We start from the raw sequence: 21,346 nt of genomic DNA, 5'->3' as shown, positions 1-21,346 counted from the left end.
AATTTGTCCACTCAAAAGATTGCTACCTTATAAGAACAACGTTGAACATGTACACATTTTTGCAGCTCCTGTAAATTTTACCAAATGTAACTTATAACGTTGTTCCAGCCGACGCTTCAATTATTACATTTAATTTATCACAAGCTCTTAATTTTTGTTAGCCACTGGCATTTAAGGCAAATGGAATCAGTCTTGGATACATTTAGTGGAAGAAAATTAACATCTAGCTATTTTAATAACATTTATACCATTATTAGCATTTTCGTATGCACTGATCTAGGTTAAACCATTAAAAATTACAACTGTGTCATCAGCATATCGGCCACTAAATTTTCCTAAATTACCTTTTAACAAATTATTTGTATATATTAAAATAAAATTGCTCCAAAACAGTACCTTGTGGCATGCCTGAATTTACATTTTGAATTTTAACTCAATTTTTTATTAATTTTAGTTATCAGGGTTCTATTACTTAAATATGATTGTAATGCCGTTTTTTTAAGTTTGTTGCTTTGTAAGATTTTAAGTATTCTCTTCACCTGAGTAATGCAATTTTCAGGATACTGTGGTTATTAGGTTTGTTCATACAGCAAGTTTGTGATGGTTTGAAAACTAATTTCAAACCATCTGTGATTTCAGGTGTACGAACGCATTTTCAAACTGGTTGGAACTACTGGCATCTAGATAAGTGTTTGAACTTACGACAGCAAAAAGAATTAATTAAAATAGTGTGATACTTCAAATTGTTGTTCAAATTTAATTTATTGTCGCAACACATTCCAACTAAAGGTATGGTCTCACATCGCTACTTTTGCTGCGCAACTTTTGTACTGCAACTGCAAAAGTTGCGTGTCATGTTCACACGTAAGCCAACCCGAGTGCAGCAAAAGTTGCAACTGGAGGTTGCGAGTCTGTTCACACGCAAGGCGCTACTTTTGCAGCCGCAGTCCTGCTGCAGGTTTCCATCTCCGTGTTGACTTCTCAATATACATTTTGTGGTTATGTTCGCATTATTAATAAACTCTGCGAAAGCGTACTTATCTATTATTTGCTTTTCTGTCCTAGCTAGTATTCAGAAATTGTCATTTTTACTAGGAAGCTTTTAAAAACGCCTATATACTTAAATGATAACCAACAGCATATTCACGTAATCAATGTTGGCAACCCTCCTGTTTGAAATTACGCTACGGAAAATTAAAAAAAATTAATTATATCGTCAGCAAATATGCTCAGACTGTGTTGTGCATTTAATAACTGTTACAAATAATTTATTTTCATCACATCTAACATTAAAATATATCCAAACAATAAAAGTATCATTGGCACATATGGGTGGCAACACTGGTCGCAACCGCACCAAAAGTTTCAACAAAACCGATATCAAAAATGCTGCGGCTGCAACCCTGAGAACCCTGTTCACACATCGCTACTTTTAAGTTGCGCGCAGCATGAAAAAGTAGTGGGCAGCAGGTCCGGCAGCCGCTACTTTTCGGGTTGCCCCGTTGTTCACACGTTGCAGTACGAGAGTTGCCCTGTTTTTTGTTCTGCAGTGCTGCAAAAGTAGCGACGTGTGACCGTATCTTAAAGTGTTGCTCCAGAACCAACATTACTTATGAGACAGTATCTGCATTTTATATTTTCACTATTGTCCCTACTGCCCAACCAAAATGGAGCAGGTGCTGGTGCTATATGTTCACTTTTCTTGTTTTATAAATCTTTAGGTTATGGAGCTACAAATTTTGATGAAGTTGAAGCCATGTATTTGACATTTGAAAATCTGTTGCATTAGATCTCTTATTTTCAACAAGCTGATATATTCAATGGCTCTGAAGCAGCCATTACTTATACCAGCCAACCTGTCACGTAAAGAAAAAATAAAGCCCTATATATTTTTGGAAAATTATACACCATCTGATGAAGCTTAACAAAAGGGTAGTTTTGCAGTGGGCACCAGCAGACTGTGGATTATCTGGTAATGAAACTGCTGACCGTCTTGCTCATAAGGGAAGTAAAATCTTACAAAACCCCATACTACCTTATCATTTTCAACAATTAAAAGATTACTCAACTCAATATATCACTGATTAACATTAATATTCTTTACTGTGTTAATTTTTTAGGAAATTACCTGATTTCCTAGTTTCAAAGTGTTATACTTCATTGTCCAAAGCAAGTGATTATAAAAGTGTTAAAAGTGTATAATAGAACTATGAAGAATCAAGACGAAACAAGTCATTTAATAATAAATATAAGAAGACTAGGCTTTGGACAATAAAGGATAACACTTTGAAACTAAACGACATTTCATACAAGTTGAGAGGATGCGAAGGCATTTCTTTCCCCTTCTACTTGCCCTGGGTCCGTCAGTAACAGACCGGTAGCTGTTACCTCTTATACCTGCACCTCCAAACTGTACACACAGGAAAATAAAATATTAAATGAAGTACGTTAGTGGATATAAAATACAATGACACAGATGTTTGACAATTACATGTTTCAGTATATTTTAGTGTCGTTCTTACAACATTTCCAAGTAATAATTAATTAAATTAAGTAATGTTAGTTTGTATTATGAAGTCAGGGGGAGCGACACAGTGCAGATTGTCCCGTTGTGTATGCTGTAGAAAAGTAGCAACTAGCGGTGGAGAAAACATTTATCTTTTGTTGTCAGTAGCTTTTAATATACCAGTTGATGTAAACAGCAATAAAATGAAATATAAACACTTAGTATAGACTTTCGAAATATAGATTAACTTACTGGTAAACATTTTCAATAATAAAATTTGTCACTGTGTTGAAAGTCAATAAGTCGAATGTTATTAAGATGGACAGTACCATCTTCCCCTTCACTGATGATAGAGAGAATGAGTAGAGAGGAAAAGCCTATCAACCAAACTGAAATGGGGATTAGTCAGCCAGGTAATTTCTTAAAAAATTAACACAGTAAAGAATGTACAACTTGATTACACAAATTTTAACACTATATCACTGAGAAATATAAAGTATATATATTACTTTCTAGTGTTAATGCACTGAAGATGGCCTACAGGCCGAAATTAGTCAACTAAGGTAACTTTAAACCTAGTTCATTAACACGAGAAAGTAATATATATATATATATATATATATAGGCTACATACACACAGGGCCCTCAGGGACTAACTCACCCCGTGAGCAAAAGTAGAGCTGCCCTACCGATGGTAGGAGGCCCTTGCCTGGTAAGAATGTAATGGGCTTTTCTAATTCTAACATACACACAGTGTGCGAATTAAGATTTCTAATGAGGGGGGGATAGAATCCTAGATAGAGAGTACCATACATAAAATTATTATTATCCTCATTCGATATGCTCAACGCTAGGTCGCACTGAGTTGCTTGTCTTGCATCTTGATCATTATAATAATTATATCCATGAGCAGGCTTAAGATAAGATTTATAATTCCTAATTTACTGATTGTTGTCAGCTTGCCGTGATGATAATACATCAGTTATTTTCTTTGTTTACTTTATACTTTATAAAGTATTCTCGTATTAAAGCAATTATATTTTGTGAGGGGGTGATAGAAATTATCCCTGGCAGGGATGTTAATATGAATTTATGAGGGGGGATAACTTTCCAATGGGAGGGGAGGAAATCTCCCCATCCCCCCGTTAATTCGCACTCTGTATATATATATATATATATATATATATTCCACAGTAAAGAAGTTGTAAAGTTAGTTATTACAAAAGTGTTAAAAGTGTATATAGAACAATGAAGAATCAAAATATCAATATATATTATAACAACATACCATTTCCACGAAATATAAAATAATAAAAGATCAGAGTGTTTCAATGTACAACAAAATATAATTCCTGAGTATCCAAGGAAAAGTACAGTTGCATCTTTTCCATTACCGGTATTCACAGAACATGACTGTTTGCCAAAGTACTTGAACAAAATTGGAATTTTTTTCTTCACCACTTTGTTCAGTCTTCAGAAAGAAATAGATCAGAATCATCTTCAGCAATGTCCTGTTCTCTCTTCTAAACGCACTGGGTGTGAGAAATATTGAAAAGCAAGACAGATAATGGCTTTATTGCCAAGAACTCAGCGTTAGTTAACAACAATAACAACATTACTAGTAATACGATGAAAGAGTAATGGAACAGAGAAAAATTCTCTCTGGCACCGGGATTTGAACCCGGGTTTTCAGCTCTATGTGCTGATGCTTTATCCACTAAGCCACACCGGATACCCATCCTGGTGTCGGACAGAATCGTCTCTGTTCCATTACTCTTTCATCGCATGATGACGCAGAATATCTGCATGGAAATATCATAATGTACTTCGGTGCATTAAAATAATGTATATGATATGCGTAAATCACTTCGTGATTTAAGACGGCGCTTATTCCGTCGGATTCCGGCCAACTAGTCACTCATAACCTCAGCACATATGTGGACTTCAGTCCTACGTTCATAGACATCTATGACATAGTGCAAAGGGTGGCCACTAGAGGGAACCCAAGAGTTGGAACTTAAACTGAGACGATTCTGTCCGACACTGGAATGGGTATCCGGTGTGGCTTAGTGGATAAAGCATTAGCACGTAGAGCTGAAAACCCGGGTTCAAATCCCAGTGCCAGAGAGAATTATTCTCTGTTCCATTACTCTTTCATCGTATGATGACGCAGAATATCTGCATGGAAATATCACATGTACTTCGGTACATTAAAATAATATATATTACTTAGTAAGACGTAATAGAGGAAGACATTTGATAAGATGGAAATACTGAATTATCCTAAAGATGAGATAACATAAATACTGAGTGTTCATTTCAAAGTGTGTCATGACGTCACTGTTGTGAGTCAGCGATTTGAAGAGAGTTTCAGATTTTATGTCAGAAAAGTTGCCTATTATTCAAGGCGTTCAATCTGAACTTGAGAACGTGTATGGTATAACTTGAACATCGTAGCAACAGATGGCGGTCTGTACGGTCTGTGTGCTACCATAATCTCTATCGAACTGTGTTTTGTGTGGGCAAGTCGTACGCAGGATATTTGTTATCATCGGTTGCGTACGGCAACATTCCACTACACAAATCAAATGCTCCGTGTCCATGTTGACCGTCCAAGTTAATGTCAACAAATACGTAAATAATCGTCTTAACCCTTTCCCCATATCCCGACAGTAAGAAGAAAACTCACCTCAGTACGTGTTTCCAAACAGTTCACATTCCTGCCACTACTGGCATTACCGTACGTATCAGTACGTACTCTTCAGAATTAACGCTGTACTTGCTAGGCAACTTCTCTGGCACATAGGTAATATGCCTCTGTGGAAGTGTAAGAAGATTGAATTCTAGGCTCATCAGCTAGCCACATGACGGCATACAGCGAGCCATGACATACTTTGAACTGAACATCCAGTAGTTTAAACCATGATGTTTATGCTTATTATTCAAGACTATTCGAATACAGAAACTCTGCAACGTCTAGGTTGTCATTCAGTGAAGCTATATCCAGAGGAGTATGGCAGTTGATGTCCCTTGAAACTAGACTGGCACCAAACACCACGAGCAGTCTGACTATCTGTAGGTGACCCAGCTGAGCTGCCATATGTAGAGGTGTGAATGCCATGAAGTTCTTCACATTTACATCTGCACCCTTTTCGCACAGTACCTCTGTAACTTGTAAATGACCATACTTCACAGCAACATATAATGATGTCTCCAGATTATTGTTACAATAATCAATGTTTGTCCCATAGCTTAGCAAATCTGTCATTACATATACAGCATTATATCTAGCAGCATAATGCAATGCTGTATCGCCATTGTCATCATTAGCTGATAGATCAGGGTCGTAACACATTAGCAATTGGTAACATTTCAAGTGATTATGCTGAATTGCTACCATTAGAGGCGTTTGATTGTCATAATTAGAGCAATCAACAATTTGTGGCCTACAGTCAAGTAAGAGAGTCAGCAATTCTGTATCAGCAATCCTAACTGCATAATGTAATATGGTGTTACCCTCAGTGTCACAAATCAGTATGTTAGTGTGGTCTAGTAACAGTTTAACTACATGCAAATTTCTGTACAGTGCTGCAGAAAATAATGGCGTACATAGATTTCTGTTGTAAGAATCGATTAGGTCAGATTTAATGTTTATTAAGAACTTCACCAATTCGGTGTCTCCATTTCTGCAAGCATGATGCAATATATTGTCACCATACATATCACATGCTTCTATGTCTGCATATTTCAATAATAATTTAGCGACATCCCAGTTTCCATTCGCAGCTGCTACCAGTAATGGCGTTTGTTCATTAATATTGGGAATATTTACAATGTCTCCTGCTGTCTCCAACAAGTAACTTACAGTCCCAGCGTCTGCATTCTTGGCAGCATGGTGAAGTACATTTTCTCCATACTCATCAGATGCAGATAAATCTGCATACGGCGATAGAAGTTTAACAATATTCCATTTTTCTTTCAATGCTGCTACCAGTAAAGGAGTTAAATTACTACTATTACGAGTGTCGATAATATCTTCTGCAAACTCCAGAATTTCAGACACAATTACAGCATTACTAAATCTAGCAGCAACATGCATTATATTATCACCATACATGTTCTGAACTGCCGGGTCATGGTTAAGTTGCAGCAAATACTGAATGAGATTCCATTTGCCAATCTTGGCAGCTAGCAGAAGTGGTGTGTTACCATACTTGTCACAAATCTTAACGCTTGCACCTCGTTGTACTAGCAGCTTCACTACCTGCAATTGACCAAATTCGGCTGCATATAGAAGAGCAGTCTTCTCATCAATCCCAGCTACAGTGTCAATATCACTTACATTTTCTAAGATAAATTCCACTAGGCTCACTTGTCCATACACTGAAGATAAATGTAGCATGAAGAGCTCCAATTTGTATGACTCGCTAACCAGAGAAATGGGATACCAAACGTCAATGCTACATTTCAGCATAAATGACACAAGATGCACCAAGCCATGTTTCGAAGAAACTCTCAAAACTTCTTGCACATACACACTGTTAATGTTTTCTTTAGTAAGAACCATATCGTTACAATCAACTCCTTTTTCCAAAAGAATATCTACAATTGGCCAGGCTTGAATTCTTTCAGCCAAACGTAGTGGTCTCCAGCACAGCACATTGTCCTCAACGTTGGTGTCAGCTCCGTGTTCTAACAGAAGCGTTAAAATCATCTTTGTTACACTATCACGAATGTTACAGAAATCATAATGGGAATCTTCCAAAACAGCAAAATAGTAACTTCCGTCATCGTACTTGCGTAAACTAATGTCATTCATCACTGCAAGATGGAGAGCCGTTCTTCCACCTTTGTCCTTTGTATTGACATCCACACTCTTCTCCAGCAACAGATTTTGTACCGAGGCTAAATCTTGGTTCAAGACAGCAATATGCAACTCACAATTCTGAGCCAGAAAATTATCAAAAAAACTTCGTATGACGCGAAAATTTGGATCCAGAAGTTTTGTTTTGAAGTAAATTCCTAAATTTTTACAATTTTGTGCAAACCACATAGCAGCAAAATATTCAGAAATTGTTCTGTGGGCGAATAAAGCCTTATCATTATTGACATAAACCACTATTCCTGTCTTTTCAAACCCTTCTTTGAATTTCTCTATGAAAATTTTATTGTTCTCAATAATTTCATGTGAATTAGGAATATTTTTTACCTCATCGGTTCCCAGCAAGTTTACCACAGCGCAAGACATGTACTGTTGTTGGAACTTGTCCTTGAGATTCCGGTAATTTTCACTCACCCCTACCTTTGTTGTATCAATTTCATTCTTTTCGAAGTAAACTTCCCACTTTTTATCAACAAACCTATTGTACAACTGAAACAAATTAATCTTACCAGGAAGTCTGATCTCACCTGTCTTTCCAAAATGAAAAACATCACTTTGAAAGATCTCGGCAAGCATTCTAATTTGTAAAGGAATGCCAGTGAAACTAATCAAATTGTCATCCAGAGATTTTTCAGTTATTTTCAGCAATTCGGTTATGAAGCCTTTCAAATCATACAAGAAAACATTCAGTTCTTTCCAGAATTTGAGCAAATATTCTTCCTGATCATTTTCTGTAAAAGGTTTAAGTATGAAGTGAAGGGAACATAATTCTTGCTCTAGCATTTCCTGCATTACAGGACGAGATGTCACCCAGATTTTCTTTATTTTTGTAGCAGTAAGCTCTTTCAATATATTTATTATTTTTAAAGAATAATCTGGACTAATTTCATCAAACCCGTCGAATATTACTATCATATTTCCTCTTTGCTGCAATTCTTGCACAAACACGGACTTCAGGAATGTTGTGTTTAACTCTTCTGCTCGTAACAATAATTCAACTGCTTCTGGCTGATCCTGGCTAAGGTACCGTGTATGTTCGTTCAAATTTACTCTAACTACCCAAGTGGCAGAATCAGCCTGTTTAGTTTCCAAAGCTAAGTGCGAAAGTTCAGTAGATTTCCCCATTCCTGGCTCTGCAACGATCAGAACCACTTGCTGAAGCTGATCTGTGATACTTTTCAAACTGTTGTACGGAATGAACTCTGCTTCATGCACCAAGTTTTGTATAATAGTATTTATGTCGCCTTTCGATTTTTTCCATAGAAATTGATCTCCATCCTTGTGAATCCAATGGATATCATTACTGTGTTCTGAAAGTTTACTAAAATCTGATTCATCTTCAATAATAAAATATCTACATCCTATTTTTGGAGAAATATATCTACATCCATTCTGAACACTGTCATTTCTGCTATAAAATTCCTGAACCTCTTCACCACGTGGCACTAATTTCTGTAATTCATATGTAGTTGTTCCACTCACAGCGAATATTGTATGTCCTTTTTTAGAAAATAGTAATCTCTTTTGAACTATTTCCCTACGTAAAAACTTGCGAGGGATGTAGCATACATCTCTAGCAGCAAGTTTCTTTCCAATTTTCATCTTCTTGTCTCCTGTCATTAATTCTGTCACAATGTTAGCAGTTATAGTGTTTAATGACTCGCTGTCATATACCGGTATTAGTGATCTGAGACTGACACAGAAACCTTGAAAGTCAACTTCACATTGTAAGATTTTATCCTGCGATTTCTTATCCAGTTGAGTTAATGAGAAAGTATCGTTGTATATTTGACCATTGAACTGCTCGCAGAACTGTTTCATCACAGAGTTCATGTTTCTTTCAACTAGAATCAGTTCCTTCTCTGGGGAGCCAGTGAGCACATGACCCAGATGTGTAGTAATATCTTCGATGCGAGATCCACAGTCAACCACAAGTACCTCACACCACTTTCCTCTTCGCCATAGTGCCAGGATTTCAGCGAGGTGTGTTTTTAAAGTGTTCCCATCTACCAACATGTGACCTACTGCTGATAAATTCTGATGAAATTTGACACAACTCAGCTCAGTTGCGCCTTCTGTAAGAATGAGAGTGACTTTCCCTGTGGTATTCGTCCCGCCTGTGTTGTGGAACTGTAATCCTGAAAACCTTGCCAGTTTGTTGTTTATGTGCACCAATAAATCTGAGATATGAGTTATCATTATATCATCCCAGAATGGAGCATAACTGTCGGTTAGGAGGTAGCATCCATTTCTCCACCATTCCACGATGCCATCTCTCAGCGTACAAAACATTTCCTGTGCTCTAGTCCCTGATATTCCACAGAAACTTTCCAAATCCTTCATAACTGTTACTTCAAGTTCTTTCTCTGCAGCCTGTTGTGTGTAAATCTTTAATTTATCCATAAATTCCTCCCATGACCCTTGTTCCCACAAGATGAGCTGTTGCTCAACTCTTTCCGCCTCTACCTCTAACATTTTGTTGATATCTTTTCCATTTTTAAGAGCCTCCATTAATTGACTGCAGTTACTTAAGTTCTGAAATGGCCCCAATTTATTTTGAATCTCGGAAACTTTAATATTGTCCGTTAAAATATTCTGTAGTTCAGAACTATATGACTTAAGGGAATCAAGCGTTTTGTAAAACAGTTCATGCAGTTCACTGTGGGATTTAAAAGTAATAATCTGTCCACAAGGTGTGCCAGACCAAATAAGGTCTTCTGTAGAATAATCTACACTCGTGATATCACAATCCTTTTTACAATCCAAATACGTATTTGTATATATAAAGAATTTGCAGTCATCAAATGAACCTCCGAACATAACATTTTCCGCTTGTGAAGAGAAATGTTTCTTAATTTCACAGTAAGAGTTGTAGTATTTAAGCAAACTGAACTCTCCCTGTGGGGCACGTAGAGCTTGCAATGTTAGTGGTTTGCTTGATTTGTACTTCAGTTGTAGGAAACATGTTTGCTCTACTTTTCTGTTATTGTCCTTGAATATGAAAATTAGATCATCAAAGGCTCCAGCATTTTCAATATTTGTAGCTATGCGGAAACCATCAGTCTTAAACATTCCTCTGAGAAACAACATGGCTGCAGTGTTCACTTCAAATAACTCACCAGCCATGTCTGCTGCACCTGGACGTCTGCAGTATTCCTGCAATTTTTTTGGATCGGGAGATCGAAAATGGAAAGCCTGGAAATAAGTAATAGAATAATTAGTATAAGGGTACAGGTATAACAGTTAATGGATTAAGTGCCTAAATAGTAATGAATAACAGAGAAGATTTGTTCGAAAGCACTTCCATACACAGTTATATTCTGTAGGTCTTATTATGTATTCATTTTAATAGGGAGGACATGATGAACGATTAATTGGAGAAACATAGGCTAATCCGGTTTACGAATTTTTATAGACATATCTATGTCAGTGTGGTTCAACTGGCGGTAATAAACTGGCTCCTGAACTCCATTAAACTTTTTGCATTTATTTATAATACACAGGCACTCTTTCTTCAACATTATTCTTCTTCTCATATAGCATAGTGCTAAGACCTTCCATATTTTTATATATATGTATGGGTGAATATTCTGAAATGGGTAAATGTATGTCCCGGCTAATTTAAGGAGTTTCTTGAAAATGTTAACTGATTACTTTTGCGTTTAATTAACTAACTCTCACATGTTTTAGTTGGAAACAAAGTATAAAAGGATTAATTTTAAAATTTATAATTAGAAAATAACGTCCAAACGTCAAAATGTAACTACCTATGTCCCCAACTACATTTTACTCTGTTTTACTAAGTTTTCCTCGGAATGTTTCGATTTGATTTTATTTCCTCGGCCAAGATTATAAAAATAAATAGTTAAAATATGGTACTTATGAAAGACAGGAATTGTTGTTTGTTTAATTCTCAAAGGACACAACTTTAACGTAAAGTTTGTCCCCAAAAATTTCGTAACGCCGGTCCCTCGAAATAAAAGAGCTACACAAAAGACAATTTTGCTTCATGTGGTAAATTTTAACGGTTGGTAGTGATGAGAGGTTAACATGGCGCCAGTTGAAAAACTTTTCGTCCATTATCGTAATTTATTTTATTGGAAAATACAAAAATTATCACTGATGACTGAATGTTATGTTTTCTATTGGTAACACCGGTCCCAGGTGGCATTAAATATAGTTTGTATATACAAAACTTTCGTAGTATATGCAAAACATTACAATGTTTGTCGACTAAAAAATCTAACCTCCATGATATTTTTAACGATTTATTTTGTCAGAACTATTGCGGAAATTATACTAATTTGTAACAACGGTCCCTGTAACGTCGGTCCCTTTATTGTGGGATGAGGTTTCATTTAACATAAAATTATTAAATACTGGTGTATAAAGTAACTTCGAATATTATTTCATGTGATTGTTTATAGGAAAGAAAAAAAGTCTGATGATGAAAGTAGGAAATATGAAAGGGACAAGATACGTAGGCAGAGGGCAAATATGACTGAAGAGGAGCTGCAGAAAAAAAAGGGACTGTGGCAAAGAATATAAAAAAAAGAAAGAAAATAGCAGATATGACTGATCGTGAAAAAAGAAATGTTCGAAGACAAGTGAAATCTGAAGTACAGAAGTTTAGAAGATACCTTAAACAATGGGCTGTAAGGGAAAGATAACAACAATCCCTTGGCTTTTTTTTTAATTAGAAAATCTCACATAAAAAATTTTTTAAGCTCAACTGATACCAGAATCTTCAATAATAGGAGCAAATGTAACCAATGTGAGAAAAAAGTACACAATTTAATATAATATATTTTTTCCAGTTTTGTTATTCATATTTGCCCATTTCAGAATATTCACCCGTATATATATATATATATATATATATATATATATATAGTTGGTTATTTAACGACACTATATCAACTAATAGGTTATTTAGTGTTGACGGTATTGGTGATAGCAAGATAGTATTTTATTTGGCGAGATGAGGCTGAGGACTCGTCATAGATTACCTCACATTCGCCTTACAGTTGGGTGAAATCTCGGAAAAAATCAACCAGCCAACGTTCGAGTGCAACTCTGGAGCAGCAGGCAAACACCTGAGCCAACTGAGCTACGCCGGTGGCTGTGGGTCTTGTTCTGCCATTGAGTTGGAAATATCAGTGTAAATACAGCCCCCTAATCTGTTATACCCTGAGGTTTTTAAAGTGAAAATTCACTTTAGGTACCTGAAAACACTCGTGGGATAAAAATTCACCCCAATCTGAAAAACGATACTTACATCTCAGAAAACAAAATTAAACTAAACCAATAATATGCCACAACAACTTTGTTTGAGACGTACCTACTATAAATATGAAAATAATACAACCATTTTGCCATTGTTGAAAATGCTTTTAAATACTGTTGGGGTAAAATTTATCCAAAGTGTATGCTGAATTTTTTTTTTGGGAGGGGGGGGGGTGGAGCACAGGCAAGCACCACAGCCTTAGGCTTATTGTGCAAACTTCTTATGTTGAAATGATTGTTGAAGTCCATTAGGATTGCTTCTTTCAAGCACATGATTCACTGCATGGTGTCATCGTACTCAGTAAATTTACATTAATATCTGACACGCCACTTAGTATGAAGATTACAAACATGATTTTATATTATTATTATTATTTGTCAGAAACCAGTGTACAAGGTCTGGATATGAAATCGCCAGGTTAGATAATATACACACGCACACATACACTCACACATGCACAAACAAACAAACTTAGCACAAATAAATATAGACAAATAAACAAATAATTATAAGCAAATAAACATACATAGTCAAATAAACAAACACTGAGAAATAAACAGAATATGATGTATGTTAACACATTTATATAAGAACAAAAGGAATAATTAAAATGCAAAGAGACAAATTAAAATATAAAGAAAGGGTTACATTTCTAAAATACAATATTTACATCACACTCCATGAATTCATTAACTGAATAGAAAGGTCTGTTCAGCAACCATCTATGTATGCAGGACTTAAACCTATTTATTGGTAGCTTATTAAATATATTTATGCAATTAAAAAAGCAAATATTTGAGCTCATGCTCAATAGATTTTATCCTTATTTATGGCCAAAATTTCAAGTTTATAACTTATAATTTATTTTAATGAGATGAAAGAACTTCATAGTCATGATTTTGATTGATAATTGTTGCTCTACAAACTACTGCTCAGAAGATAGGATCATGATTTAATTTTTTTTATTTTATTTTAGTAGGTTATTTTACGACGCTTTATCAACAGCTTAGGTTATTTAGCGTCTGAATGAGATGAAGGTGATAATGCCGGTGAAATGAGTCCGGGGTTCAACACCGAAAGTTACCCACCATTTGCTCATATTGGGTTGAAGGAAAACCCCGGAAAAAACCTCAATTAGGTAACTTGTCCCGACCGGGAATCGAACCCATGCCACCTGGTTTCGCGGCTAGACACGCTAACCGTTACTCCACAGGTGTGGACTCATGATTTAAAGTTATTTTATTTTAGACTTGTGAAACTTTAATTTATGATCATAAAGTTGGCATGACTTATGGAAAAAGACGTACCAGTAGTATTATTTTGGCAGATAATATATCTGAACTTTCTTCGAGAATTTATGACCATTGATCAGATCGTTGACTAGGTAACATGAATTTGCTTATCCCACAAATATTACATTACACCTGATTTTATATCAATATCAATTTTTATATCAAGTTGACACTACTTAATGTAACTTTTCACTTAATAGAAGTATGTATTTAAATGGAAACCTGGATAAACCTAAAACTCATTAGTATACATAACTGAAACAGCACTTCATTATGAATAAAACTGTTACTTCTCCATAAGAGAGAATTCGTTTATACTTACAGCATCCCGAATAGGTCCAGGATTCATTTTAGTAACATCAATAAACAGAACCGATGTTACAAATAAGTGGAAAGTCTGAGTACCAGTACATTATATTGTGGCTGTTACCGGAACAAATCGACACTTATGAACAGATAGTGGATTTCCGGTCCATACACAGCGATAAGACGTCATATCTCCTGGCTTCCGGAGGGAGTGGAGCAGTGTGTTCAAGGCCCTCCCTGCAACTGACGTATACATAATGTTCAGTATCAGGACCCAAAATCTGCTGTCTGTTTATGAATGACACATTTTTATATGAGCACTAAAGAAAAGATATTATTGGCTAAAAGTAGTAATTACTAGTCATATAAGAGTGGACGAAATGAAAGAGTCTACAAGTACAATTTTGTAAAATGAGGAGACAGTTATTTTTACTTCATTTTTACAAAAACTATAACTGAGCTAACATTGCCATCATATCTAAACGTTGCTACAGTTATTACTGCATGGCATATGGATAAATTTAATTGTGATATGAATAGTTATAGGCCTAGGCCAGGCATGTCAATTGATGTCCACAGGAGCAAGCGCACACTTCAGAGCCCAGGAGAGCCTGAGCGCTTTACAGCTGAAAGGAAAGAGACAGACGAAAGAGGTAGTATATGCCGCTTGGTCGAGCTATATTCAGGGATGGCCAGCACTGATTCAATAGATAAAGGGAAGAGAACTTATTAAAACTGTATCCATGTTAATTTTTAGATTTTCCTGAGAAGTATAAGTGCATTATAAGAATGTAAGTTTTAATTTCAATGCTCATTTTTCACAAGTTTGATTTTATTATTCAAAAGAAATATTTTCTCAACTTTTCGTATAGAAAAGTGAAATTTTCAGGTATATGCCTATTTATTTAGTAGCCTTACAGAATGTTTTCGTAAATCTAATACACCGTATATATGTATTACTGAAGATAGTGTATTGAAAATTTTGAAAATATTCGCATGGAAATTGTTTGTAAGGAAATCAATTAACAAAGCAACTACTGTTACATCATAAGCAAAAGATACCTGCCCATGTGTTGCAAAAATGTCAGCTCTATAGCTTCAGCAGATTTCGAGAAAATAATTTAATATTCTGATGATAGGAAGTTGCTCACCAATATTACCTTAAAAGCATAATGCGATAAGAGTTTCGTTATGGAATATTAGTTACACTTAAAAGAGACACAGTACCTAGGTAACTTTGCTTTGTACTGTAAAATTGTTTTGATTAGTTTATTGATTACTTTTGTAAGGCTAAAGATACCATCAATATAAATTCCACCTTACCATGTCATACTCAATCTCTTTCTTTGGAATATCACTTTCTTTATGAATGATATGTTTCATCCACTTAATACAGTATAATATTATACTACTATGGAATTTAAGAGAAGATTCCTTCTTAACTCTCTATTATGTTACTAAGATTTAAAACACAAGTGCAATATTAAGAAATCAGTGTTAGTACTTTTGTTTTACAGACAATATGTTGTTGTTGTTTTCTAATGCCAGGCGTTTGACAATAAAGTCATTTGACCTCTTACACTCCAATATTTTTCAAAGATATTATCATGACCAGCCACTGAAGCACAGATTTTGAGGTGTTCCAAATCCATTTCTTGGTTTGAGTTGCACAATGGACAGTTAGGGGACTGATATATTCCAATTCTATGCAGGTGTTTGGCCAAACAATCATGGCCTGTTGCCAATCTAAATGCAGCTACAGACGATTTTCGTGGTAAATCGGGAATTAACTGTGGATTTTGATGCAGAGAGTTCCATTTTTTCCCTTGGGATTGTGTTATCAAATTTTGTTTGTTGAAGTCTAAGTATGTAGATTTAATAAATCTTTACAGACAATATAGATAATATTAAACAGAAAGAAGCCATATAAAAATAACGACATAAAATTTCACGTTCCGTTTGAAGTTTGTGCACCACTGTTTTCTTAATCCAACAGGCTGCTTATTCATATACACAACCCTTCCTCTTTCCATACTTAGCACTTGCTGCCCGTGCACGACGTCAAGGTAAAAAAATGTGCTTGCTTTGACATCACTGGCCTAGGCTATTATGAATTCTCTTATTTCATGTTTCATATTCCTGATAAGAAAAGAAACTCACCAAGATGGTTATGAGAAACTTATGGTGTGCATGGCAACTGTACCACTTTCAGTAATTGAGCACGCACTACTTGCTTGTAATCTTCAGATTCATAGTACTGAAATGAGTTCATTTTGCGATATCCTATTTTAACCGAGATGATGGTGCATGCAGAGAATTCTCACAAGGACACACAGCAGATGAGTGATTAAATGAAAAGAGATATTTATAACAATTTGACAGGGATAAGCTACTGTTTTGATAACTAATTCTGCAGTGCTCGGGAAAAGTGACATAAGTCAGTTTCCACAAACCTTTTTTGTTAATTTATTGACAACTTACACTGGTTTATGTCGATTTGATTTTTTTCTGTATGAATTATTGTAATGGGAGGAATACTTATGTATTTTTTTCCAAGCGAGCAGATGTTCCGTAAGTTATCAATAAATTATCAAAAAAGGTTTGTGGAAAATGACTTGTGTCACTTTTCCCGAGCACTGCAGAATTCATCTTATAAAAGATAAGTTATCTTGTGTTATAAGGCTGTAAATATAAAAAGACATGATGGATCAAGTAACAGATATTTATCAGGCATATCATTTTGTTAGAGAGAGAGAGAGAGAGAGAGAGAGAGAGAGAGAGGGGCGAGGGGGGAGATGGATAGATGGAAGGCTATTGTTTCATCGACCCAGTCTCTCATTAACTTGTAATATAAATGTAATTTAAATAAAAATATTCAATTTGTAAGATTAGCTTCAACATCGACACTTATTATTATTATTATTATTATTATTATTATTATTATTATTATTATTATTATTATTATTATTATTATTAGCAAGGAGATGCAATATCACTTTTACTTTTTAACTTTGCTCTAGAGTACGCCATTAGGAAAGTTCAGGATAACAGATAGGGTTTGGAATTGAACGGGTTACATCAGCTGCTTGTCTATGCGGATGACGTGAATATGTTAGGAGAAAATCCACAAACGATTAGGGAAAACACGAGAATTTTACTGGAAGCAAGTAAAGAGATAGGTTTGGAAGTAAATCCCGAAAAGACAAAGTATATGATTATGTCTCGTGACGAGAATATTGTACGAAATGGAAATATAAAAATTGGAAATTTATTTTTCGAAGAGGTGGAGAAGTTCAAATATCTTGGAGCAACAGTAACAAATATAAATTATACTCGGGAGGAAATTAAAGACAGAATAAATATGGGAAATGCCTGTTATTATTCGGTTGAGAAGCTTTTATCATCCAGTCTGCTGTCAAAAAAATCTGAAAGTTAGAATTTATAAAACAGTTATATCCCTGGTTGTTCTTTATGGTTGTGAAACTTGGACTCTCATTTTGAGAGAGGAACATAGGTTAAGGGTGTTTGAGAATAATTTTCTCAAGAAAATATTTGGGGCTAAGAGGGATGAAGTTACAGGAGAATGGAGAAAATTACACAACACAGAACTGCACGCATTGTATTCTTCACCTGACATAATTAGAAACATTAAATCTAGACGTTTGAGATGGGCAGGGCATGTAGCACGTATAGGCGAATCCAGAAATGCATATAGAGTGTTAGTTGGGAAGCCGGAGGGAAAAAGACCTCTAGGGAGGCCGAGACGTAGATGGGAAGATAATATTAAAATGGATTTAAGGGAGGTGGGATATGATGGTAGAGAATGGATTAATCTTGCTCAGGAAGGGACCGATGGCGGGCTTATGTGAGGGCGGCAATGAACCTCCGGGTTCCTTAAACGCCAGTAAGTAAGTAAGTATTATTATTATTATTAGTGTTTGATTAGATTTATCTATATTAAATTAATGGCGGTCATGATAATAAAATTGATTCAAGTCAGTCAGAAAGAGACCATCCTATGTCTCAGCTCTCATTATAAAGGGACTCTAATAGGACTCTATTTATAATGGCTTAAAAAGTGGAAAGCTTAAAATACTTTGGGTACAACAAGCAGTAACATGAGCAGCTGCCAGGAAGTCAAAAGGAGGACAGCAATGGGAAAGGAAACTTTTAATAGAAAAGGGAGCATCTTCTGCGGACCTCTGGAAAAAGAACTAAGGAAGAAACTAGTGAAGTGCTTTGTATGGAGTGTGGCATTATATGGGGCAGAAACATGGACATTACAACGAAGTGAATAGAAGCGAATAGAAGTACTGTATTTGAAATGTGGATTTTGAGAAAAATGGAACGTATGAAGTGGACAGACAGAATAAGAAATGAAGCTGTGTTGGAAAAAATGATGCTAAACTGATCAGGAAGAGAAAAATGAATTGGTTGGGTCACTGGCTGAGAAGAAACTGCCTACTGAAGGATGCACTGGAAGGAATGGTGAATGGGAGAAGAGTTCGGGGTAGAAGAAGACATTAGATGATAGACGACATTACGATATATGAATCTAATGTGGAGACTAAGGGGATGGCAGAAAATAGGAAAGATTGGATAATGCTGGGTTTGCAGTGGAAAATCTGTCCTTGGTCAGAACACTATGTATGTATGTGTGTATGTAATTAATAGATTAGGTGCTGGCTGCTGAAGCTTGTTATTTTTATTGTGTCTGCTTCTTTTCTGGACAGTGTTTAATTCCTTTCTGTCAACTATAGATTACTTTTTGTTTTTCAATTGTTGAGAAATTTTGTCAGTTAAATTACCTTGTATCATCATCATCATCATCATCATCATCATCATCATCATCAGGCTCATATTTACACATGGGTCACATGGGCCCAGTAGGCCTACAGCAAAATTTTGAGGAAAAAAAATTGAGCTGAAAATATATTTTTGGACGATTGTGCGTTTTTTTTTTTTTTTTAACTTACCGTTAGTGTTGCCATGGCACGGAACTTCAAATTCCCACACAATTCCTTGTAACTGTAACGACAAAGAAAAAACAATACTGTTATGAAATTTTCCTGCACGGCATGAGGGAAGTAAAATCATACATAATATTATGCTCCTTCATATCTTCGTTTCGATTTTTCCGATATTAGTGTATCACAACCAACTTTTTCACGCATCTTCTATATCACTACATTCCATCGCATCAGCACAATCGTTATCTACAATCATTTCTGCCATAAATTCTGCGATTAATGTCAAAAGTGTCAGAAAACTACAACTTATGCAGAAAAACAAAACACAATGATGAAATTGTATGTATACGTAACAACAGTACTATGCATTCATTGACATTTAAACTTGCTAGTTGCTAGCCACTAGGATGCTACTTCCACCTCATCACAGATCCCTTCCCTAACAGACGACAAAATGTATTATACTTTTGTTATTGTGTTCTTTTGGAAAAATTAACGGGCAAATCGCAATATAGCGAACGTAGAAGCTCCGCCCACGAGCCCTTCCACTTTTCCGCTACTAGCTCATCAGACACTCTACGTCAGGCGTCTCAAGGCCAACACATAAAAATTGTTACAGAGAGCAAGTGTAGATAGCGTAGTCAGCTGAAGAGATAAGCGCAATACCCGAAGATAGCCGATCGCTGATTCATGTCACACGCATGAGCGAGCTAAGTTGCAACTGTCGCGGGAGAAATTCCACAAAGCTGCACTTTTGAGTTGTACTGTCACAATAGACGGTTGTTTTCGGAAGGAATAAAATTTCTTAAGTAGTTTTCAGCAATAATAATAATAATAATAATAATGATAATAATAGCCTAATAATAATACTAAGTTAATAATAACTTTATTTTCTAATTATATATTAATGAGTAAAAAGAAATCTGAAGCATGAACAACTATACATGTTACGTAATTATTTAAGCACAAGGAACTGGCAACTCTACCCCATTATCTCCTGGCCTAGTTGCCTCATAAGTGGTGTCTTGTTGGTATCACTTGTGAGCTTCAGACCTTTCTTCGGACAGTTGCCTAAACAACAATAGTTCATTTCTAGTAAATGGTTTTTGATATGTCTTTTTTTTAAGTTTATACTGTATTTAATAAAATAAAATTCAATTAAATAGTAATAATAAAATTACAATTAAACATGTTGGTTGTTAAGGTACGTATTCTTATGATACGTCAATATTAATATAATTATATAATAATTACAATAATAGTTAAATAATACGTTTCGTAATGTTTTCAATAATTGGCAATAACCAAAACATCTTAGAAATTCACAATTATTTTAAATTAGAACTACTCAAATCTTAAATCTGGTCTCAAATTCTTTTCTCAAGTCCTTCAGTACTTCATTATATTTGTTACTGGCCTTGATTCAAATTAGTTAACAATTAGATTAATGAAGTGGTAAATTGACTCCCACAATTTCACTTTCTCTATGAAAGCTTTTATTTCTTCATAGCTTATATTATTTGCGGTAATTAGGACATTGTTTCTCGGAGATGGAGACAACATCGTAGCGGTTGCAGATGTCTATTCAAACGTCGCGGTCAATGACGTCATCCGGAGATACACGAACTGCTTCCGCATCTTGTTCCAGTCTTACATTAAAAAAAAAGAGAGAGAGAGAGAGGAGGAAGTGCTCCGAGGCGTGATAGGAGAGTGTTGTGTCGAATGCACGTTCCAAATTAACTTCTTCCCTCCATTATTGAAATATTAAATACATACAATGTTTTATATACTCACCTTGCTGGAGCTTTCGGAAGAAAGATAACTCTGGCCTCTTTTTCTTATAATTATAACATTACAAATGTCTCCTCTTTGTCCTATATCATTATTATAATAATGATTGTGTTTTAGTCATTAACATTAAATTTATTACAATCGATAACGAACATTTCACAGTTTACACAACTTTTCCTTTTCTTCACAACAATGCAAAATATGACACATTCTATTGTTCGTAGTACTGTACTTCTAGTCGCTATATAGCAGCTTGGAATGCTGTATCGCGGAAAATTAAAAAAAACTGCCTCAAGCTTCGTGACCAAAGAC

General features: G+C 35.4%; 1 protein-coding gene across 3 annotated transcripts; it reads right to left on the bottom strand.

Moving 5' to 3' along the window:
* Positions 1-1,113: 1,113 nt before the first annotated feature.
* On the bottom strand, positions 1,114-21,288 carry LOC138695005 (GA-binding protein subunit beta-1-like). 3 transcript variants are annotated; one of them, XM_069819285.1, is made up of 5 exons: positions 21,038-21,288; positions 19,250-19,301; positions 14,290-14,516; positions 10,508-10,583; positions 1,114-5,671 (listed from the first exon to the last, which is right to left on the bottom strand). In XM_069819285.1, exons 3-5 carry the CDS (start codon positions 14,314-14,316, stop codon positions 5,445-5,447), a joined length of 330 nt encoding a protein of 109 aa, XP_069675386.1. In that variant the 5' UTR covers positions 14,317-14,516; positions 19,250-19,301; positions 21,038-21,288; the 3' UTR covers positions 1,114-5,444. The 3 variants fall into 3 exon arrangements, with proteins under 3 accessions (XP_069675386.1, XP_069675384.1, XP_069675385.1); XM_069819283.1 differs by having other exon boundaries at positions 1,114-10,583; XM_069819284.1 differs by lacking the exons at positions 19,250-19,301; positions 21,038-21,288 and adding an exon at positions 16,434-16,595 and having other exon boundaries at positions 1,114-10,583.
* Positions 21,289-21,346: the final 58 nt, after the last annotated feature.

This window comes from Periplaneta americana, chromosome 2, assembly GCF_040183065.1.
Source record: "Periplaneta americana isolate PAMFEO1 chromosome 2, P.americana_PAMFEO1_priV1, whole genome shotgun sequence".
In the NCBI taxonomy this organism is placed as follows: Eukaryota; Metazoa; Arthropoda; class Insecta; order Blattodea; family Blattidae; genus Periplaneta; species Periplaneta americana.
This window is presented reverse-complemented; position numbering and strand designations above follow the sequence as displayed.